Source organism: Stegostoma tigrinum, chromosome 21 (assembly GCF_030684315.1).
Source record: "Stegostoma tigrinum isolate sSteTig4 chromosome 21, sSteTig4.hap1, whole genome shotgun sequence".
In the NCBI taxonomy this organism is placed as follows: Eukaryota; Metazoa; Chordata; class Chondrichthyes; order Orectolobiformes; family Stegostomatidae; genus Stegostoma; species Stegostoma tigrinum.
Window position 1 is genome coordinate 35,500,641 of NC_081374.1, and position 20,643 is coordinate 35,521,283.

Genomic DNA, 20,643 nt, shown 5'->3' on the forward strand with positions numbered 1-20,643 from the left:
TATTAATTAAAATGTTTCAAGTGGCAAATGGCACACAAATAGTCTAATTGATTGGCCATCCTGGTGTTGTCTCACTGCAGACACTTGAGCCTAAATACATGTGGAATTTCAGCCATCTGAACAAAACACTCCTTTCTTGCGGACGTTCAGGATGTCCCACGATCATGGGTCTAGTCTGCCTAAGGTCTGCTAACCAACGTTCGAAATACATGCAAACACAAGTAAATACACTTCTCTAAGGAGCTGCTCCTCCCCTACATTTGTTGCTGCCAGGCTAGTGTTACAAAGCCTATCAGCAGCAAAAATAAAAGGGAGAGAATTTTAGCAACTGCTGCCAAGTCACGGTGGGGAAAGACAAGCATCTGGTGTCTTTCTGTTGAAGTTAAATAGGGGCCTGTTCAGTTATTGGATGCTCCTGGTGTCTCAAATGCATGTAAATATAGTCATGTACAAGTAAGAGATGCCTTTGGTTTGTTTGTTAGAGACAGTCAAACTCGGACGTTTGTCAATGTGGACTTCACAAGCTTCAAAATCTCCCCTCCCCCTACTGAATCCCAAAACCAGCCCAGTTCGACCCTGCATCCCTAACCTGTACTTCCTCTCACCTATCCCCTCCTCCCATCTCAAGCCCCACCCCTACCTCCTACCTACTAAACTCATCCTGCCCCCTTGACCTGTCCGTCCTCCCTGGGCTAACCTATCCCCTCCCTAACTCCCCATCTACACTCACCTTTACTGGCTCCATCCCCGCCTCTTTGATCTGTCTGTCTCCTCTCCACCTAACTTCTCCTCTAGCCATCTTCTATCTGCCTTCCCCTTTCTCCCTATTTATTTCAGAACCCCTTTCCCCTCACCCATTTCTGAAGGAGGGTCTAGGCCCGAAACATCAGCTGTCCTGCTTCTCTGATGCTGCTTGGCCCGCTATGGTCATCCAGCTCTACACCTTGTTATCTCAAACTCCGATGTTTGTTTGATTCCTTCATACGCCACTGTAAAGCACCAAACTGCTTTAATGGCTATGTATGTATATAAAGGATATTTTATGAATAAAGCTTACTTTTGAAAACTAAAAAAAAGCGGGGAACAGGCTGTGATTTGATGAGCAGCAAACTGAGGAAACATGAGTGGTAAAGCTTATCCTGAGGCCTGAGGGCAGATGCCGCAGCAGTATGGGTAAGAATCCTGCAGGCAGGGGCAAAGATGTGGTTACAGACCACGAAAAGGTGCAAAGGAGTGGCTACGGGGTCGGGGACGGAGTTAAGGAGCAGCTACAAGGAAGAGAGACACATTGAGGAATAATTACATGGTGAAGGTGTTGGTGAGGGAGCTGCTACCGGACAGGAAAAGGCAGTGAGCGAGTGTTGGTGAGTGATTGGCAACAAGGCGGGGCTGTGGTGAGGGAAGGGCTATAGTTTGAGAGAAACAGAAAGGAACTGGCTACATAGCATGCAAGTGTGGTGAGACAGTGGCAAAGGAACAGCTACAGGGGCAGGAGAGGCAGTGGGAGAATGGCTACAAAGCTTGGGGTGGGGAAGGGGGTAAACAGGCATTAAGAGATCAGATGTTAATATTCAGTGTGGTTCAATATCTCTGAGGACCAAGACCGAGCAAGGAAAATCTCAATAGTTTGTGGGTAAAAAAGTACACCACAAGACAGAATGTCAACATGACAATGTGACAGGTGGACAAAGCAATGGGTTCAGTTACTGACCAGAAATCAAAATGTTTTCAATAACTGATCTAATCATTGTCCTGAGTGTTGAGAGACATCGAACCACTGAGGACATTGGAATGTAATCTCAGATTTATAGTCACAGAGTCCTAGAGTCATACAACACAGAAGCAGACCCTTCAGTCCAACTTGTCCATGACACCCAAGTTCCCCAAACTAAACTACTCTCACTTGCCTGCAATTGGCCCGAATACCTCTAAACTTTACCTATTCATACACTTATCCAAAAGTCTTAAATATTGTTACTGCACCAGCATCCACCACTTCCTTTGGCAGTTCATTCCATACACGAACCACATTTTGTATGAAAAAGTTGCCCCTCGGGTTCCTTTTAAATCTTTCTCCTCTCACCTTAAAAAGTTTTAAACTCCCTCACCCTAGGGAAAAGACTTCTGCTATTCACCTTATCAAGACCCCTCAATGTTGTAAACCACTGTCAGGTCACCCCCTCAACCTCCTGGAGTCCTGTGAAAAATGTACCAGTCTATCCAGCTTCTCCTTATCACTCAAACTCATCAGTGCCAACAACATCCTGGTAAATCTCTTTTGAACCATCTCCAATTAAATGATATCCTTCCTGTGGCAGAGCGACCAGAACTGTATACAGTACACCAAAAGCGGCCTCACCAACGTCCTGTACAACCTCAACACGATGTCCTAACTCCAACACACAGCAGTCTAAGCAACGTAGACTAGCATTAATGCATTAACCACTCTGTCTACCCGTGTAGCCTCAGAGTAACATTATCAGTAGATCGGAAGATAGAAGGAACATGAGGAATAAACTGGTATTACAAAAATGGAAGGTAAATGCCAGGCATACAGACGGAGGAAATCACAGGAGGGAAAAACCACAAGCATATCAAGTTATGAATTAACAATAACAGAGTTGCGTATCTTGTTACTTTGCCAGTTAAACAATTTCCTATAATTGCTAATCGAGCATTGATTCAGTCATCTCGACTGTACTAACTTCCAACTTGGTTATGTAGTTGTTAGGTTATATAGCTCGTCTGATGAAATAGTTTAAAAAAGCTTTCAGTGGAAACAGCTTGTTTTGATTTATGGGCTCCTGTTCATTGAGACTGACAGCAATTGATCAGATTCTCTAGGATGTAAACATAACTGCTGACTTTTAAATCAAAAGGGTTTGACAAGCAGGGAAGCTATTTTCTTTACTGAGAAGTTTATAATGGCAGGTTGGGTGGGAATCTGCTCTGAGTGATTATTAAATTACAGCTGTCCTGGAGTGAATAAAGAGGCACTTTTTTTTCCCCTCACAAAGTAGTGCAAATCTACAACTCATTCATCCAAACGTGTGGGGTCCTGGAGATGCTTTGGAGCCTTCCAGACTGAGTGTGCCTTTTCTTTTCTGTTAGAGGAAGACATCATGATGTTGTGGCACAGACTGCCTAAGATCCAACAGAATGATAGAGCAGGCTTGAGGGGCTGAATGTTAAGTCAGTATTCCTATTCCTCAATCTCTGATTCTTTACTGATCTGAAATTTGCTCACTGGCCATGTGGATGAGGAAGGAAATTGCAATTTACACGGCTCGCTGCTGCGAAAAGGCTACCATCATCATCAAAGATCCATTGCACCCCGGTAATGATCTCCCGCAAGCTCTTCCGTAAGGCAGAAGATACAGAAGCCTGAACATACACACGAGCAGGTTCAGGAACAGCTTCTTTCTGGCGTTATCAGACTGTTGAATGGACTCTAGCCTCAAAGAATGCAACCTGCATATCTCCAAGTCTTTTTGATCTGTACATACTTTGCTTGCTGTGATCTTGCTGTGATTACCTCTCAGAAACAAAGCTTTTCACTGTATTTCAGTACACGTCAATAAAATTAATCAGTGTGAGTCCTCACACACACAATCGATGACTCCTGTTCTAAAGCTGCAATGGCTGCTATTATGGCCTCAATCATTGTTCAGTGAACAAAAATGCAGAGAATTAATTGGCTGCCAATCTGTTTGGTTGTTGCTCACTTTACTGTCTCCTCTTGTAAAGTGGTGAGATGGTCCTCTTGAGGTGGCAGTATGTTTCACTGAATACACTTATTTATATCAGAAATATTGTCAGCAGTGGAAATAGGTGACAACTCTGTAATGAAATTGTAGCTTAAAAGCAATTGTTTAAATGTGAATCTTTGTAGATGAATGATGCAAGATAACCACTTAACATCAGCCTTATTTGTCAACATTGGGAAAAAAAATCCTCTATCCCAAGCTGATTACATACCTGAACATAGAGAAAGCTTTTAACATTTAGCCCAATTAGGAAAGATTAATTGTGAAGAAGTTGATTACAAAATGCTGCTGTAACCATGTCACTCTGTTTCAATTCAAAACACTAGAATTCATTTGCTTATTTATTTAACAAAAGAAATCTCATTCTTAATGGTAGTCCATTAACTTTCTGGAATACTCCGATAATCTTCACATGGAGCTGGCAGAGAGACACTACAGCACAGATTATTTAAAACTCCATTAACTTCTAATATAGTTTTAGACTTCTATTTTGAAAAAAAGTTCAAAGGTTTAAGAACTTAAAAGTACTCAGTCGTATTCGTGGTTTAACGGAGATTTGGCTAAAAGCAGAGCTCAAATGAAATTAAAATGTTCTTCTTGAAAAATCACACAAATTATTATTCCTCAAAATACACTGCAGATTCCCACAAAGTTCATTTTATATCTACTGGAGTGATTCAGCATCTGCTTGGCCTGGGATAACAGTCAGCCCACTAAAGTCATGTCCATGTCTCAATCAATAACAGCATGCTGCTAGCCTGAAACAGATGTTGGAGTGTGTATTCCCACCAGAGAAGGTGTCTTCTCTCCAGCTTTGTGTCTCATTCCGTCACTCACAACCATCCTAAGCTCTGGAATTCTGTCACTAAACTTCCAAAGACCCCCACCTCATCTGCTCCTTTAAGACAGCTCTGAAAATAAACTTAACTGACCAAGCATTTATTCACCTGTCCTAAAATCCTACCCCAGTGTAGCTGAGAGTGAGGTTTCATTTGATTTGGAATGTCCTTGAGAAGACTGAAAAGGTTGAAGTCACTACTTAAATGCAAGTTATTGTTGATTTTACAAGGGGAGCCAGCATGTGAAATTTAACATTCAGAGCACACTCATTTCCATGGTTACTAGATGGCAACATTCAATCCTGCCCAGCAATTGGGGCAGGCCTTGTTACAAGGTTTTCAAGAGGTTACTTGCAACAATATGGGGGTCACTGAAAAGTGATTCTGGGAAAACGTTTTGGTGAACTTACTCAGAAAGAACTTCTCGGAATTAGTAATAGCTAACAGTTGGAGGCAGGACTCACAATATGTCCCTGAGGAGTTGAAAAAGTGGGATTGTGATGGGGATGCCCTGAGGTGCTGAGAAAAAGCCTGCCAGTATTAATACATTGGCGCAACTGAGAGAGAGGGAGGGAGGGATGAAAAGCTCACAAACAGTATTTGCTTAATGTAACACCGGGTGACAGAGAAAAACCGAAGGGCAGGATTGACTCGGCGAAGTTAGCCGTCAGCGATGAACTGGAATTATCCTTGTGGTCGAGTACTGAAGCACAGTTTTGGAGTCCAGGGGAAACACGAGAGTAACCAACTGTGACAGGAAAGGTATTTGCAGCAGTCATCAACAGAGCGGCTTTTCCAAAGGAGTTTCAAGACTGGATATGCAAAGTGAAAATTTATGATCCCTTAAGAAAATGACTGAGATTTGATGACCCCAACGTTATTAATGTCAGGGGGAGTTCCTGAAAGATGTTTGGGGTGTTCCTTGAACACAGTGCCTGTTTTACATGTACTACAGAGCATTCGGTCACAGTGTATTACCCATGTTAACTCCGTGTTCATTCTTGGTGCTGGAAATAAGTTGTACAGGTATTCTTGATTCCATTATTGTTCTAACTTGTATAGTAAATTTTTTTGTTAGCTCAAAACTGTAGAATCCCCTGTTTCCTTTTACTGAGTTCCCTGGATCTTACCTTTAGAAGCCAAGGTTATCAGTCCCTAACCAGATTGTATCACAATGTGGTCAGCTCATTCAGCATCATAATAAAGATACAACAGTCTAGTCTGGGATTAGAACAAGGATGCAGCATGCATCGGGCTTAAACACTACCTGACATCTGTTGAACCAAATGGCCTATTTATGTGCTGTGAATTTCTATTATTTCCATACCTCCATTTATAATGGACCCACAAAAAGCAGATTAGAGATTGTGATACAGGTCACCACAAGTTAACTAAAGCTATCTGGTTTGCAAATAAAATGATGCAACACTTCGGTTTATAAATGGAATAATTTTCTTTCAAAATAGCAACCCTTTTTTAAAAACATGCATTTCCAAATGTGGCACTTCTGTAAATAGAATTAGTGGTAACAGTGTGATAAAACGCTGTCACCACAGTTGTCTTCGCTTAGCTGGGTGTCTAACTGCATTGCGCTTTGCAGAACAGACCTTGCACTTTGAAGGTGATACTGCTTTTGAAAATCTTTTGTCTAAAAGTTTCCAAAAATACTCAGTGCAAGCGTTTTGGGAGGTGTTAATTAAGAATAAATAGCTAGCATCCTTCTCTGACGATGGAGACTGTAGATCTTTTGGAACCTCATTTACATCTCCACTAGTAACCTGACTCAAGGATTCAAGAATTTTTATGGCCTCTGAAAAGTAGTGTGGGCGGTTTTGCTCATGGCAGATCACCCTCTGATTAGTCATTCACAAGAAACTAAGCTGCTTGTCAAGGTTATATTGGATGCATGAATTTCTGTAGGTAATAAAATCAATTTGAAAGATGGCCTGCAGACAGATACTCATTCAGCAAAAGAAAGATCTGATGTTTAAAATAACACTCTACAGTGCATCATCACTGAATGCTCATTCACAATCTCAAGTTTGGTTTATTTATGGGTTGGAAGGAATGGGAGGAGGATACCACTTTATTGAAGCAGAATATGGTTTTATTTTATTTTACAATTTAAAGCTCAAAATTCAGTCTTAAGCACAAGACTATTATAGCAGCATGATGACTAATAACTGAGTCATGCAAGTTAATTTGCAATGAAGTGACTGGGCTCGAATCTTATTTACATAATTTGGGAGCGAAGTAGGGCAGTACAAATCTAAGTAAAATGAAAGGAGTAGCCTCATTCCTTTAGTTTCTCATGAAATTTTACATTCACTTTGGAGCATTAGCTTTTATAATGCTTGATTGGACTTGAGCAGTTTCTATCACTATATTTCAACTGGTAAAGCTGATGATCAGAGACTCGTACATTCAAGTTTCATGAAGAGAGAAAAGGAAGTTGGCCTCAATCATCTGTCAATCCCCACACTCAAATTCTTGACGTTAAAGTAGCAATGGTATGCATAAACAAGGACACTAAATATTAATCCACAAAACTTTCTTTGTCCACTGTTAACACAAACTCACAAGAATTCCCAGAATAAGCAGTTTAGCCTGGATAGACAGGAAAGGAAATGACTGAACAAGGGAACAGAAATGATGGGAGCTGTGGCAAACAGTTAGCTGAGGCAACAAAGATCTTGACAATAACTTTCAGAAACTGTTGCATTTCCTGCTGCGATGATTGTGTGCCAAATGCTGCTGAATTTGAAGGACACTGATCAATTCAAGTTACTTCAGTTGACAGTTACTTGCATTGACCAAATTAAAAAAAAAACTGGCTGCCTTTGATATAACAGACATCAGACAGGCTCATGCTGTAACATTATGGAGAGAAGGAGTTTCTGATTTCTTGCATGAAACTGGCCGCTAGAATGACCCTGATGTCACCGTTCAAATACGCACAGTGAATCTGCCAAACAAAAAAACTGCAGAGGTACTCAATGAGGACATGGCCCATAGCACATGGACGTCAGCAGTCCCACTGAAATAGCTCAATTCCAAGTGTCAGGCATAAAACAAGCAGCAAAATAGTGCTGTAAACGTGAACACGCAAAACCTGCAGGACACCCACCTGGAAATACATGCAGCTTACTGCAAACCTATTGACAAGGGAAGAGGATAGACAGCATCCCGGTCAGTGATGCACTGTGGTTCATATGACAACCAATATCACATTGTGAGATGGGGTTGTCATCTAAATGACCATATACCACCAGAGCTCAAACTCAAACAGGCAGAATTGAAAATAAAAGTAACCCAATGAAGTAACCAAAACAATCTATTTAGCAAAACATAAAGACACACAGTTAGAGCTCACTCAAGTGAAAACACAACCGCACAGGTTCGTAGAGATTACACAATACTTGAATGAAACAAACATGCTTTTAATCTTCAAACTCATGAAATGTAACCATTGTTACTTAGTGAGCTTATTTCAAGAATTAAACTGGTCTTTCTCTAAAGTAAAATGAAAAAAAAGGAAGGACAAACAAGCAATGAAACAGAAATGCTCAAGGTGGAGGAAGAGTGAAAAAGACGTGACCCAGCCAGCTGGCTGCAGGACCAGATATACCAACATGGAACAGCATTAAGACCGAGTTCACCATTTATTACACACTACAGGACAAAGTGATCATTATTCTTTTGAAATCTAGACAACAAAACAAAACAAAAATACTGCCTGGCAACACTTGATCTAAGTCTTCAAATCAGATTAATTAGCCCAACATTACTAATCAGACCTAAGCAACTCAAGCCTTTAAAACTGTGTTCAGAGATAATTTTCAATGCTTCTTATAATGTTAATGAAAAACCCCAAATCACTCTCCAATTCAAAACATTAAGCAACATATACATACCATTGTCCTGTCATTCACAAACAAAGGACTCTAAACCACATTTCATATGGTTACTTCATGGAAACATGAGATTCAAAAATAGGAAAGACTTGGGCAATGTCTGGATCCAATGCTGAAGTAACTGCTCACAAATAATATTTAACATCAGCAGGTCAGGGTTACCAGGTGAATGTTGGGGGAAAAAAATGATATTCAACAGCTGTGGAGCATTCCACCTGAGATTATGTTATGCTCATAGCAGAAATCTCCATGTGTCCAGAGGGTTGAGGGTATTTATAACTAGGGGTCTGTGAAATGCCTTCAATTTTCAGCCATAAATAAATCCTGGCGTGTGAGAGGAAAAGGGTTGAAAATGAAAAATATACCATGACATAAAAGGTTTGATTGAAGTGAGCAAACTGGTGGTTTTGGTGCCAACATGGACCGCTGTTCACTCGCTCTAACATGCATGATGATTTCAGTAGTTATCAGACACTCAAACTAGATGGTTGCTCTGTTGCCAGGCCCCCAGTGGTTGAGAAGGGGGCTGGGGGAGATGTGGCAACCATCACGCATCCAATTCAATATACCATGACGGCTGAAATCAATCAATTACTGCTCACAGCATGCACACAGTTCTGTTTTGAGTTGAATCCTTTGTCCTGACTTTATATACCTTGTCACAATTGTCAACCACGTCAGGAAGCAAACATAGAGTCAAATGATGAGTGGGTGCCTTTATGGAGGAAGAAGAGTGGAATATATCAACATTAGACAACCATCACATTGACAAATGCTATCAGCAAAACTAACAGTTTGCAAAATTACTTAAATATTCTTTATTATGTGGCTGTTGCTTCCATGTATACTTTTGTTAACCATCTTTAAAGCATCAGAGTTGAGGTGAGAAGGGTTGTTTGACTGATGATCAATTGGAGGACTGTGTAAGACTGATATACTGGAAATGGTTCATGAGGGAGTTGAGCTTTGAGAGGAAAGGTGATAGGGAAGGTTATCAGGAGATTAGAACTAGTGGAGAGACAAAGAACGGGAGAGAGAGATGGGGGGGGGGATACAGCGTTGGGACCACCTTGTCCTGTAGCAGTGCAGCAATAACCCGATGAATTGGAGCTGCACAGAGAGGATTTTTATACAGGAAAATCACTTGCTTTCTGTTTGGGAAAAGGAGGGGGTTGTTCCGTGCAACTTTTATAACACCAAAGTGGGGGGATGTGCATGCAGGAATATCAAAGCTTAGAGCCCTCATGGTGGAAAACATCACAAAATTCAAAGCTTCGTGGGTTTGCCCAGCGGTTGGCAAGATAATTTCCCATTTGACATTTCCTGAAGGCCTCAAAAACACTCAACATTCACCCTTCAATGGCAACAACTACCATGACTTCGCACATTCTATCATCTGATGCCAGCCTTTATGAGCTGGAAGTAAATCTGGGAAGGCAACGCTTAGAGGCGGAGAAAACACCAACAACAAGCAATCTTGAGTGCATGAGAAATACAGTAAACTCCCCAACAGCTATGCAGCAACATACACACACAATCTACAGCTGAGTGACCTGAAGATTTTGGTATCAAATTCTGTATAGAGTTGACTATTTCCCAAAATAAAAACTGACCACATTAGGGTACATGATCAACAATCTTGAGCTACATCATTAAAATTAAAAATAATTACCCAGCCTTTTTCCACTGGAGCCCAAGGCACCAATCCAGTCACTTAAATCTAGACCAGGCATCATGATCAGCGTCAGAATACCCATAATTACTCTCCAGAGAGAAGAGCACATTATCACTAAGAACTTATCACACTTCACACTCCTCAAATACCATAGACACTTCCCATTTACTTCAAGTGGAGAGGAGGGTAAAGACAGTTACCATAGTAAAAAGACTATAATCACAGTGTGCGTGACAAGAATATCTGAGATGTTAACATCTAATAAGCCATCACCATACATGATCAAAATGCGTAAAATCTCAATTTCTGAAACTACTTTAGGGCAATATGGTGGTTCAATAGGGAGCTCAGGCAGCACTGCTGCCTCACAGCACCAGGGTTCAATTCTATTTTCAGGCGACTGTCTGTGTGGAGTTTGCACATTCTCCCTGTGTCTGCGTGGGTTTCACCTAGGTGCTCCAGTTTCGTCCCACAGTCCAAAGATATGCAGGTCAGGGGGGCTGGCCATGCTAAATTGCCCTGTAGTGTCCAGGAATATGCAGGCTAGGAGGGTTAGCCACTGGAAAGGTGGAGGTATAGGTATAGGGTGGGATGCCGAGTCTCTAATTCTAGAGCCACTGTTGCACCGAGTATGATGTTCTATCAGGATCCTTGGTAAACCCTTTAGGAGCACCATGTATTCATTAGATTCTTCAAAATTCTAGAGAGACCATTGGCTCAATCTATTCAGACTCTCACCACAGGACAATCATCTCATTCCAGGCGCCACTCCTGTGAAACTTCTGTATTGCGCTCCCTTGAAAACAAGAAACATTAAACAGGACTCTGCATGATTTCCCCAGCACCCTGCATAAACATAGTGAGGCTTGTTTACTCTTGTACTTCAACCCACTCCTAACAAAGACTAACATATAATTTGCATTCCCAACTACTTGCTGCAGCTGCATGTGAAATCTCCTGCTGTTTGCTATACAAGGGTCCCTGTGAATATTGTGCTTTTTTACACTTTTCTTACTGAAGTGGATAACTTCACTATTCGCATTTGCCATGTTTGCGTCCTGTCTAAGTCCCCATGTGGCTCCAACAGTCCCCTCACAGTTTGAGTGATGACATTGATAATATTTCAGTGATTGTGCAGTTGATGGGAGTACAACTACATCAAGGACCTCAGGTGAAATTCAATCCAGATTGTTTAAATTTACTCCAAATTTAGGAAACATACATCTTTAGAAATTATGTACAGTTCTGACACATTCATCCTTTCCTAGAATGCTAACATTGTTGTTTGAAGGTAAGACATACTTTGTAAGTAATGGGATCAATAATTTATTGGAACCTGCAAAGTTAGACCCAATTCAGACAAATTGGACAATGGCTGCAGTAAACATAATGTAAGCTACAATGGCCGTACTTAAATAATGGCAGTCCAAGATTCAATGTTTGGCAGAAATAAGGAAGAATTTATTACCATATTCTGCACCGACCATCATTCTTATCCTTCTACCTGTCCATAGGTTTCTCCCCAACTCATCACTCTTCAGATGATCAACCAAAATGGACATAAAACAAAGTAGGAGTAGGAGGAAACCATACAGCCATACATTGCCTTTCAATACAATTAAGGCTGGTTTGGGACTTCAATTTCACTTTAACATTTCATCTCCATCCCCTTTCATTCACTGAAATGCCAAAAATCTGCATATCCCAGTGTTAAATATAGCACACAATGCAGCATCCACAGGCATCTAGGCTGTAGAATTCGAAAAATTCACAACGCTTTGAGGGAAAATAAATTTTCATTTCAGTCCTCAATGTTTTAGGCCATATCCAGAAAACATCCACGTTTAAAACTCACCAGTCATCAAAAGCAACATGGCAGTATTGACCCTGTGAAACACCTTCACAGTCTTCAATGTTTCAATGAGATCGCATCTTATTCCTCTAAACTCCAGGCAGCATTGACCCAATTTTCTTAGTAACTCATATATCAAACTTCACATCCCAGGAAACAGTCAGGCTAAATCAGTGTACCACGAAGCAGCGAAATCATTCCCCGAATTGGGAGAGCAAAACTGCTCACAGTATACCAGGAGTGGTATCATCAAAGTCTCGTATTACTGTTTATTCTTGTACTCCAATACTCTTGCAATCAAAGCTAAAAAGCCCCAAGAACATAAGAAATAGGAGCAGGACTAGGCTATATGGGATTTTGAGCCTGCTCCAACATTCAGTAAGTTCATGGTTGATCTTTTCATGGACTCAGCTCCATTTATCTGCCAGCTTACCATAACCCTTAATTCCTTTACTGCTCAAAATCTATCCATCTCTGCCTTAAGAAAATTCAATGAGTTTGAACTTTCCAATTTACTTGTCAAATTTGTGTGCGGATTTTCTGTGTTCCTTCTTTGAATTGTTACAATGACAGATTGGAACCTCAAAGTGTTGTTGACAATTTTTAACTTGCAATTCCAAAATGTGTTTTTAAAAGAGAGATGATCAAGCCAAAAATGACTATGGATGTCAATTTAAGTAGCTGTATAGACAGAGAGAATTTTACACTTAAAGAGTCAAAAAAGTTTCAAGCACATTGTAGTCTTGCTCTCTCTCACATTATACTTCTGACTACAAAGATAACAGGAGGCTAAAACCCCAGCTCAACAGCAAACTATCCCACTGCAGATTATTCTCCAAACTGCAGACACTTGTGCATTTTGTTTGAAAAAGACACAAGGAAAGGGTTTTAAAATGTCAGTTTCAACTCTACTGGAGTGTACTACTAAGGCTGAATGCTTTTATACATTCCTGCCTGGGCTTGAAGAATTGGGGCCAGGTCACTCTTCCTCTGCTTGGAGATAAACACTTTGTCATACCCCATGTGGAACCATAATGAATTGTGGAACTTCACCTGGCACATGGTCATAACAGAAACCTCTCTGACATTAACATTTGCAAATTACATGTGTTTTTAAAGAAATAACCTGCATTTACATTCTTCCAACCAAAGTGATTAACATCATGTTTTCCCACATTATACACCATTTGTCACTTATTACCTATTCACTGAATTTATCGACATCTCTTTGCAGCCTGTGTCCTCCACGAAATTTGCATTTCAACCTAGTCTGGTATTGCCAACAAACTTGGATATATTTCTCTAACTATCTGCCTCCAACTACCCAAGCAATCTCTCACCTCTCTTTTTTCCCCTCTATTTTCAGTGGTTTTGTAGTGAAATAAAAGTGCAGAAAGAAAATGAATAATGCACTACCCCCCTGTCCTTTTTGTTTGATGCTGTGTTGCATGTTTTTCCTGCGATCCTTGTGGCAACATTGGGTGATTACTCTTCAATTACTAAAGGAAGGTTGGCAACTCTAATGCCACCCAATATTTCATCCTTTTGTCTCACCAACGTTTGGTCAGTGTGACTTGTTTAAAGACTGTGCCCCTCCTTACATGGCTTATACATTTCTGTTGCGAGAGATTGTTGAGAACAAGCCAAGTGTGAATGCATAATGGGGTTCTTATCTGTCAACTTCGTGAAACAGCTGCAGTTCTACTGTTAGGAGGGTGTAAATACAAGGTCTGATTTCCCACAGTATTGAAACTGTTAGCTGAAGATAGCCTTAGATAGCCTTCATAGTTTGTTTGAATGTAAAGCATAGTAAGCATCATTGTAGCTCTAGTCTTCGTTATTGAGTGCCATGATGTAATGGCACACAGCACCACTGTTCATATTTATTGCAACAATTAACTTTTCAGTGTCTGCTGCAAAAAATACGCTTACTTCACAAGACTCTCAACAGGCTTCTTGATTTTCTTGCCATGAGATAAATGACAAGAAAAAGTGGATAAGTTATTAAAAACAGCTATCTCAGCCTTGAGGACAATTAAATTTTGGAGTTTTATTAAAACAATTAGAATGTGAGTGTCTCAAATAAACTATCTAAAAATGGTGAGTTCAGCAGCACTGCTTTGGGGCTGGCATGCTGACCACAAATTAATTAATGAGCTAATGCCAGAGAACCAAACATAGACTGTTACAGTACTTTTGAAAAGTTTGTGATATGATCAGCCAATGAAACTAAATAATTGATTTGGACATTTTTGTGTACCTTTAAATGATAGTCTGGAACCTGTTAATAAGCAGGGATAGAGTTCAAAGGATGCCTGTCATTCCAATCATAGAATCCCTACAGTGTGGAAACAGGCCCTTTGACCCAACAAGCCCGCACCGACCCTTGGAGTATCCCACCAAGACCCATACCCCTAAACCCACCTAAACTACACATCCCTAAACACTACAGGCAATTTAGCACAGACAATCCACCTACCTCCATGTCTGTGGACAATGGGAGGAAACCAGACCACCCAGTGGAGGCCCACGCAGACACAGGGAGAATGTGCAAACTCCACACAGTCAGTCGCCCGCGGCTGGAATCAAACCCAGTCCGCTGGTGCTGTGACGCAACAGTGATAACTACTAAGCCACCGTGCTGCCCCACTAACAGCAAAACATAAAAAAGCAAACCATTTCCCCCCCGATTCCTGTCATCCAACTTTGCCCTGGTTTCTTGATGCACAATTGCACCTTGCATTTTGTTGTAAAGTGAAAGGTCGGTGATTGTCCCCTGGCTCAACTTGGTTAGATTACAGTAGCCCTTTTTAATGCAGGCATGTTACACTGTGAAGTACGCAAACGGGTACAGGTGTTAAGGGAAGGTCCAACATTGCTTTATTGAATGCTTTACCAAGAAAAATCAATATTCATCAGATGCTACCATTGGTCTTCAATTGAACTGTATAAAATCCAGTCAAACTCTGTCAGTGTCTTCACTGGACTCCTCAGTAAATAATCTTAAATCTCTAAGTAAGCGGTCTCAAATCTACACTAGCTAGATTCTGCCCTGGACAATTCACGCGTACGGTCAATCCATGGGGGATTGCAATGAACACAGACTAGCCACTCTCCAAGTAGTATACTTGTTGGCACAAGGAAAGCAATTAGACATCTAGTAATGTTTTCAGTGGTCTGGGAACACAATGCCTGACTTCTCCCTTGATCAGAGGGTTTTCCCAGGTGCAAGAGATTTGAAAGAACAGCTAGGCAGTGAAAAAATTGAGCTTAAAGGGATCTTTTCATTGGTGACTAGCAGCATTTGTAGCAGGAACCTTTCATCCCTTGTTTCTTCACCAATTTTAATGTAGCAAAAGAATCCCTCAAGATCAAATGGTAAACCTAGGCCCATTGGTCTTTTGCTGAGAAACAAGCCTGAGGGTTAGAAGTGTTTTAGAAACTAGTAAACTGCTGCCAAGAAAGTGGATCAAAAAAAGAGGGAAAACTAAAAATGAGAGCAAACAAGCCAGGAATATATAAAGAGAGTGAAAAAGCTTTTACACATATGTTAAAAGGAAGCAAGTAGCTAAAATAATCATTAGTCCCCTAGAAGCAGAGACAAAATAAATTATTATGGGCACAAGGATATGGCAGAGACCTTGAATAAATATTTGTGTCTGTCTTCACAGTCTAAAATATAGAGGACTGAAATGAGAATTTTTTTTTCCCTCAAAACATTGTAAAATTCCAAAGATTCACAGCCTAGATGTCTGTGGATACTGTGTTGTGTTCTGTATCTAACCCTGGAATAGGCAAACTTTTGGCATTTTAGTGGATCAAAGGAGATGGTGATGAAATTACATACTAAACACTGACTTAGGCACTAAAAAAGCTGAGGAAATCATATGACCATATAAAATATGCTAGATAAATCTAGGGAAACAAAATACAAAAAATAAACAGAATATGATGGCCTGTGTTTATTGTTCTAAAAGAGATGGTTGCAAAGTTATCAATATTCTGGATATGATTTTCAAAAATTCCCTTGATTTCAGAATAAACTTGACAGCTTAGGAGTTAGCAAATGTAATATCACTTTTCAAGAAATGACAGAGAGAGAGAAAACAGGGAACTACATACCAGTTAACTGACAGCTTTTAGAAAAGTGCTTGAATCTATGAGTAAGGATGCCTTCTAGAAAATAATATGATCAACCAAAGTCAACATAGGTGATCAGAGACCAGTGCTGGGACAAGCTATATCAGAGGCTTAGACAAAGAGACAGAGAGAAATGTATCCAAGGTTGTTGGCAATTCCAGACTAGGTTGAAATGCAAATTTGGTAGAGGACACAGGCTGCAAAGAGATATCGATAAATTCAGTGAATAGGTAATAAGTGGCAGATGGCATATAATGTGGGAAAACATGACGTTATTCACTTTGGTTGGAAGAATGGAAATGCAGGTTATTTCTTACAAAACACATGTAATTTGCAAATGTTAATGTCAGAGAGGTTTCTGTTATGACCATGTGCCAGGTGAAGTTCCACAATTCATTATGGTTCCAGATGGGGTATGACAAAGTGTTTATCTCCAAGCAGAGGAAGAGTGACCTGGCCCCAATTCTTCAAACCCAGGCAGGAATGTATAAAAGCATTCAGCCCTAGTAGTACGCTCCAGTAGAATTGAAACTGGCATTCTAAAACCCTTTCCTTGTGTTTTTTTTCCCCAAATAATCTGCAGTGGGATAGTTTGCTGTTGAGCTGGGGTTTTAGCCTCCTATTATCTTTGTGGTCAGAAGTATAGTGTGAGAGAGAGAGTACAATGTGCTTGAAACTTTTTTGATCCTAAGTGTTAAATTCTCTCTGTCTAGACAGCCACTTAAATTGACATCCATAGTCATTTTTGGCTCGATCATCTCTCTTTTAAAAACACATTTTGGAATTGTAAGTTAAAATCTCCTGTAATGTCCAGCTAGAGTTGAACAAGCAGATGACATCATTGCACTTGTGCTGGTGTTTGAAAAGGAGGCAGTGAAAATCAGATAGCTTTAATAATTTACTGCCTAAATGACAGGGGACAGATGTAATTGAGAAAAGAAAAAGTGAACGCTGATTTTATAGCCCACTGAAAAGACCGTATCTGAATGCTGGAATATTTATTTCAGCTTAGAGCTCTATAAATTGCATTCTTACACTAACTTTACGGTATGAGTTTATTTACTAAAGATGAGTTAACTCAATCTGCATGAGCAAAATAAATTAAAGTTGGAGAGTGAATTGAAGGATAAGTGATCAGTCTCTAGGTTTCTGAGTAAACAACTTTGTAGCATCAATGTCATACGCCCTATGTATTCCAGACTAAACTGCAAAAAATTTATAAAGTGCATCTCAATAAATTTTAGGTTTGCACCAAAACTCAGTTAAACTTATTAGTACTCTTGAAATGACAGAAAAGAGACAATAGTTTGTAGCTTGCAATCCTACCTCCTGATTGGCTGAAGTCAATTGCTCTTCTAGTGTCGATACTCTCTCCAATGCAACTCGAAGTCGTTCTCGAACCTTGAGAGATTAAGAACAGGAAATTGCTTTCAAGAACTGTGAAAATCATCCTTGTAGGTTAAACTAATGAAACTGAAATTAGGACTAGAGCAGCACAGTAGTGCTGCAACACATACCAAAGAACAAGAGGACATAACTTTAGACTCACAAGAACCTAGTACACACAGGTTACATTTTCTAGCCGTGCCGTGGTTCTGTGAGCTTAAACAAGAATAGGGTGGATGATAATGGGGCGAGGGGATATTGTGGTCACAGCAGAGTGGGAAATATGAGAGAGAAGTTGATTTTCAAGTGCTTAATGGTTGCAAGGACTTGGGTCTCTACATTCATTTTATTTATGATTCAGTCGATAAATCTCAAGTGGGTATGCACCCTCGGAACGGATGGCATATCTGGCATCAATATGTTGCCACGTTACAAAACAAAATCCATCACTGAACAACATGCTTGCTACAAATCTGATCACAAACACAAGCATGCAAAAGTCCGGTATATATTACAACCACAAATATAAATTGGCGATCCAGTTCCACAGTGAGAGACAAGGTCAACTGAATGCCACAGATATAACACCAGCAATCCCTAAAACAGAAACTACTTTTCTGTGATCTCAATGTGGCAGAATGATTGTACGCAGAGCTAGCTGTGCTTCTGGGAAAGCAGGAAGGAGAGATGGAGACAGAAACTATTCATATTGACACTGTTTGCTCATTAAATAGTCAGCATGGTAGCAAGCACATTGCAAAAGGGAAGTCAATAGGGCTTGTGACAATGAAGGGTAACTTTTGCAATAATTCAGACACAGTCTGTGGTGATAAAGGTCTAAAGTCTGAATATGTCTTAGGGGGTAAAAAGATCATAAGGAAATTGTGGAGAATGAAAAGTCATTGTATGGACAGAGTACAGAAAAATCACTAGGATTTACTTTCTCAGGATACAAATAATCTCCCTTTTGCTGAATTGCTGTTTTGCTCAGGTCATGAATAAGCTGATCAGTATCACTAGTTGCAATGGATAGTGAGTACCAACAGACTTTAAAATAAAATACTGTGACATGTGGTAACAAACCCACCTCATCCGGACATAAGAACATAAGACCATAAGATGTAGGAGCAGGAGTAGGCCATTTGGCCCATAAGCCTGCTCCACCAGTTATTAAGATCATGGCTGATTTTCTCGTGGACTCAGCTCCACTTATCCACTCACTCACCATGACCTTTGACGACATTACTGTCTAAAAAATCTATCTTTGCATTGAGAACATGCAATGAGGCAGCCTCAACTGCTTCACTGGGCAGGGAATCCCACAGATTCACAACCCTTTGGGCAAAGAAGTTCCTCCTCAACTCAATCCTAAATCTGCTCTGCTTATTTTGAGGCAATGCGCTTTGGTTTTGGTTTCACCCACCAGTGGAAACAATCTCCCTGCTTCTCCCTTATTTATTCCCTTCATAATATTGTGTTTCTGTAAAATCTCCCGGTCATGCTTACAAATTCCAATGAATACAGTCCCAGTTTATTAAAACTCTCCTCATTAGCCAACTTAGTGAGGCTCCTCTGCATCCCCTCCAATGCCAGTCCTTCCTTTCTCACATAAGGGGACCAAAACTGCACACAGTGCCCCAGGCGTGGCCTCACCAGCACCCTATACAGCTGCAGCATAACCTCCCTATTTTTAAACTCCATTCCTCCAGCAATGAAGGACTTTCATTGTGCTCTCAAGTTCCACAGCAATCCTTCAGTAAGCTCTGTGTGACATCAACTATTGGTATTAGTGGCGACTTATATGAAATCTCATACTGACACACATTGCTATCTGTCACTTTCTAAGTTCTCTCTTCAGTGCTATATTTCAACTTTCCCATGTAATTGCACCAAGTTTCTCATACATTGGCAACCTGAGCACATGGAAAATACATGAATGTTTTGGATTACCTTTACATGTGTGGGTAGATAAGCCATTAATGTAACCAGCATGCTAATGGTCTCCATGAGTCACGTCATTATGTGGGTTACTTCAAAAGGACACGGAGATTGAATTAATTATGTTGTGAACTGCAGATAAAAATCAAACATTCCTACAGCATTGCCTCACTCAATCCCATTGTGGCAACTGCCAATTTGTGAACAGTCCACCTTCAGCAATAAATAACTAAAGACCAGTTTGGGACATTTTCAGTCATGGGGATTGTGATTTGTCACTTACCCAGGCCAATTCTGACAGAGATAGTCTAAAATTTAGGTGCTGCCTATCATTTACTATTGTGTAGAAGGGCTAAACATTCTTTTCAATATCAGTTAATTCTGCACATGAGGGAGCTGAGCAGAATTTGCAGAAAGCACAAGGTGCAGCTAGTTTTCTGTTCTTCAAGGCAATCTTTAAAAGCAGTGCAGCAGAGAACATGGATGTCATTGAGAATGTTCAAGTCAAAAGGATGTTTCTTCCTTCTACCTCTTCTCAACATTCATCTCACTCTCCTCCTGCTATCTGACATACTTTTCTTTTTGATTTATTATTGTCACATGTATCTAGGTTCTGTAAAACGTTCTGTGTGCAGCACAGGCAAATCTTACCAGAATGCATTAGGGTAATAGAACAGAGTGAAGAATTCAATGTTACAACTGCAGAGAAAGTGCAGCAAGAGTGAGATCAAACATCAACTTTAAAGTTTGAGAGGTCTACTCAGAAGTCTAACAATGGCAGGGAAAAAGCTGTTCTTGAATATGTTAGTACGTGTGATTAAGCTTTTGAAGTGAAGAAAACTGCAGATGGCATCATCATGGACTTCAGTTCCCACTCTATACTTCTTTCATTCCTAGCCATCTCCTGCTGATTTTCAGCTTCCACACACTAAAGACTGTCATCTGCCCAATCACAGCAACCCAAAGATGATAAAGAGCAAAAGCACGGAACTAATGAAGAGATCCCATCAACTGATTTGATTCACAGTCACTGGGTCTGATACCAATATTACATGTAGCTTAGAGGGTGATTCAGTGTTGGTCAGCTAGCATTAGTATGTGGGGAAGCTTGGTCTCACAGCTCCTTCAGTGA

The 20,643-nt window shown here is 40.4% G+C and overlaps 1 protein-coding gene across 2 annotated transcripts in view; it reads right to left on the minus strand.

The window, feature by feature from the left end:
• ppfia4 (PTPRF interacting protein alpha 4) overlaps positions 1-20,643 on the minus strand; it is a 642,255-nt gene that overhangs the window by 154,999 nt on the left and 466,613 nt on the right. For both annotated transcript variants that reach the window (XM_059653442.1, XM_048553122.2), the window contains exon 4: positions 17,514-17,588. In XM_059653442.1, coding sequence (XP_059509425.1) covers positions 17,514-17,588 — 75 coding nt within the window. The remainder of the gene's footprint in view (positions 1-17,513; positions 17,589-20,643) is intronic.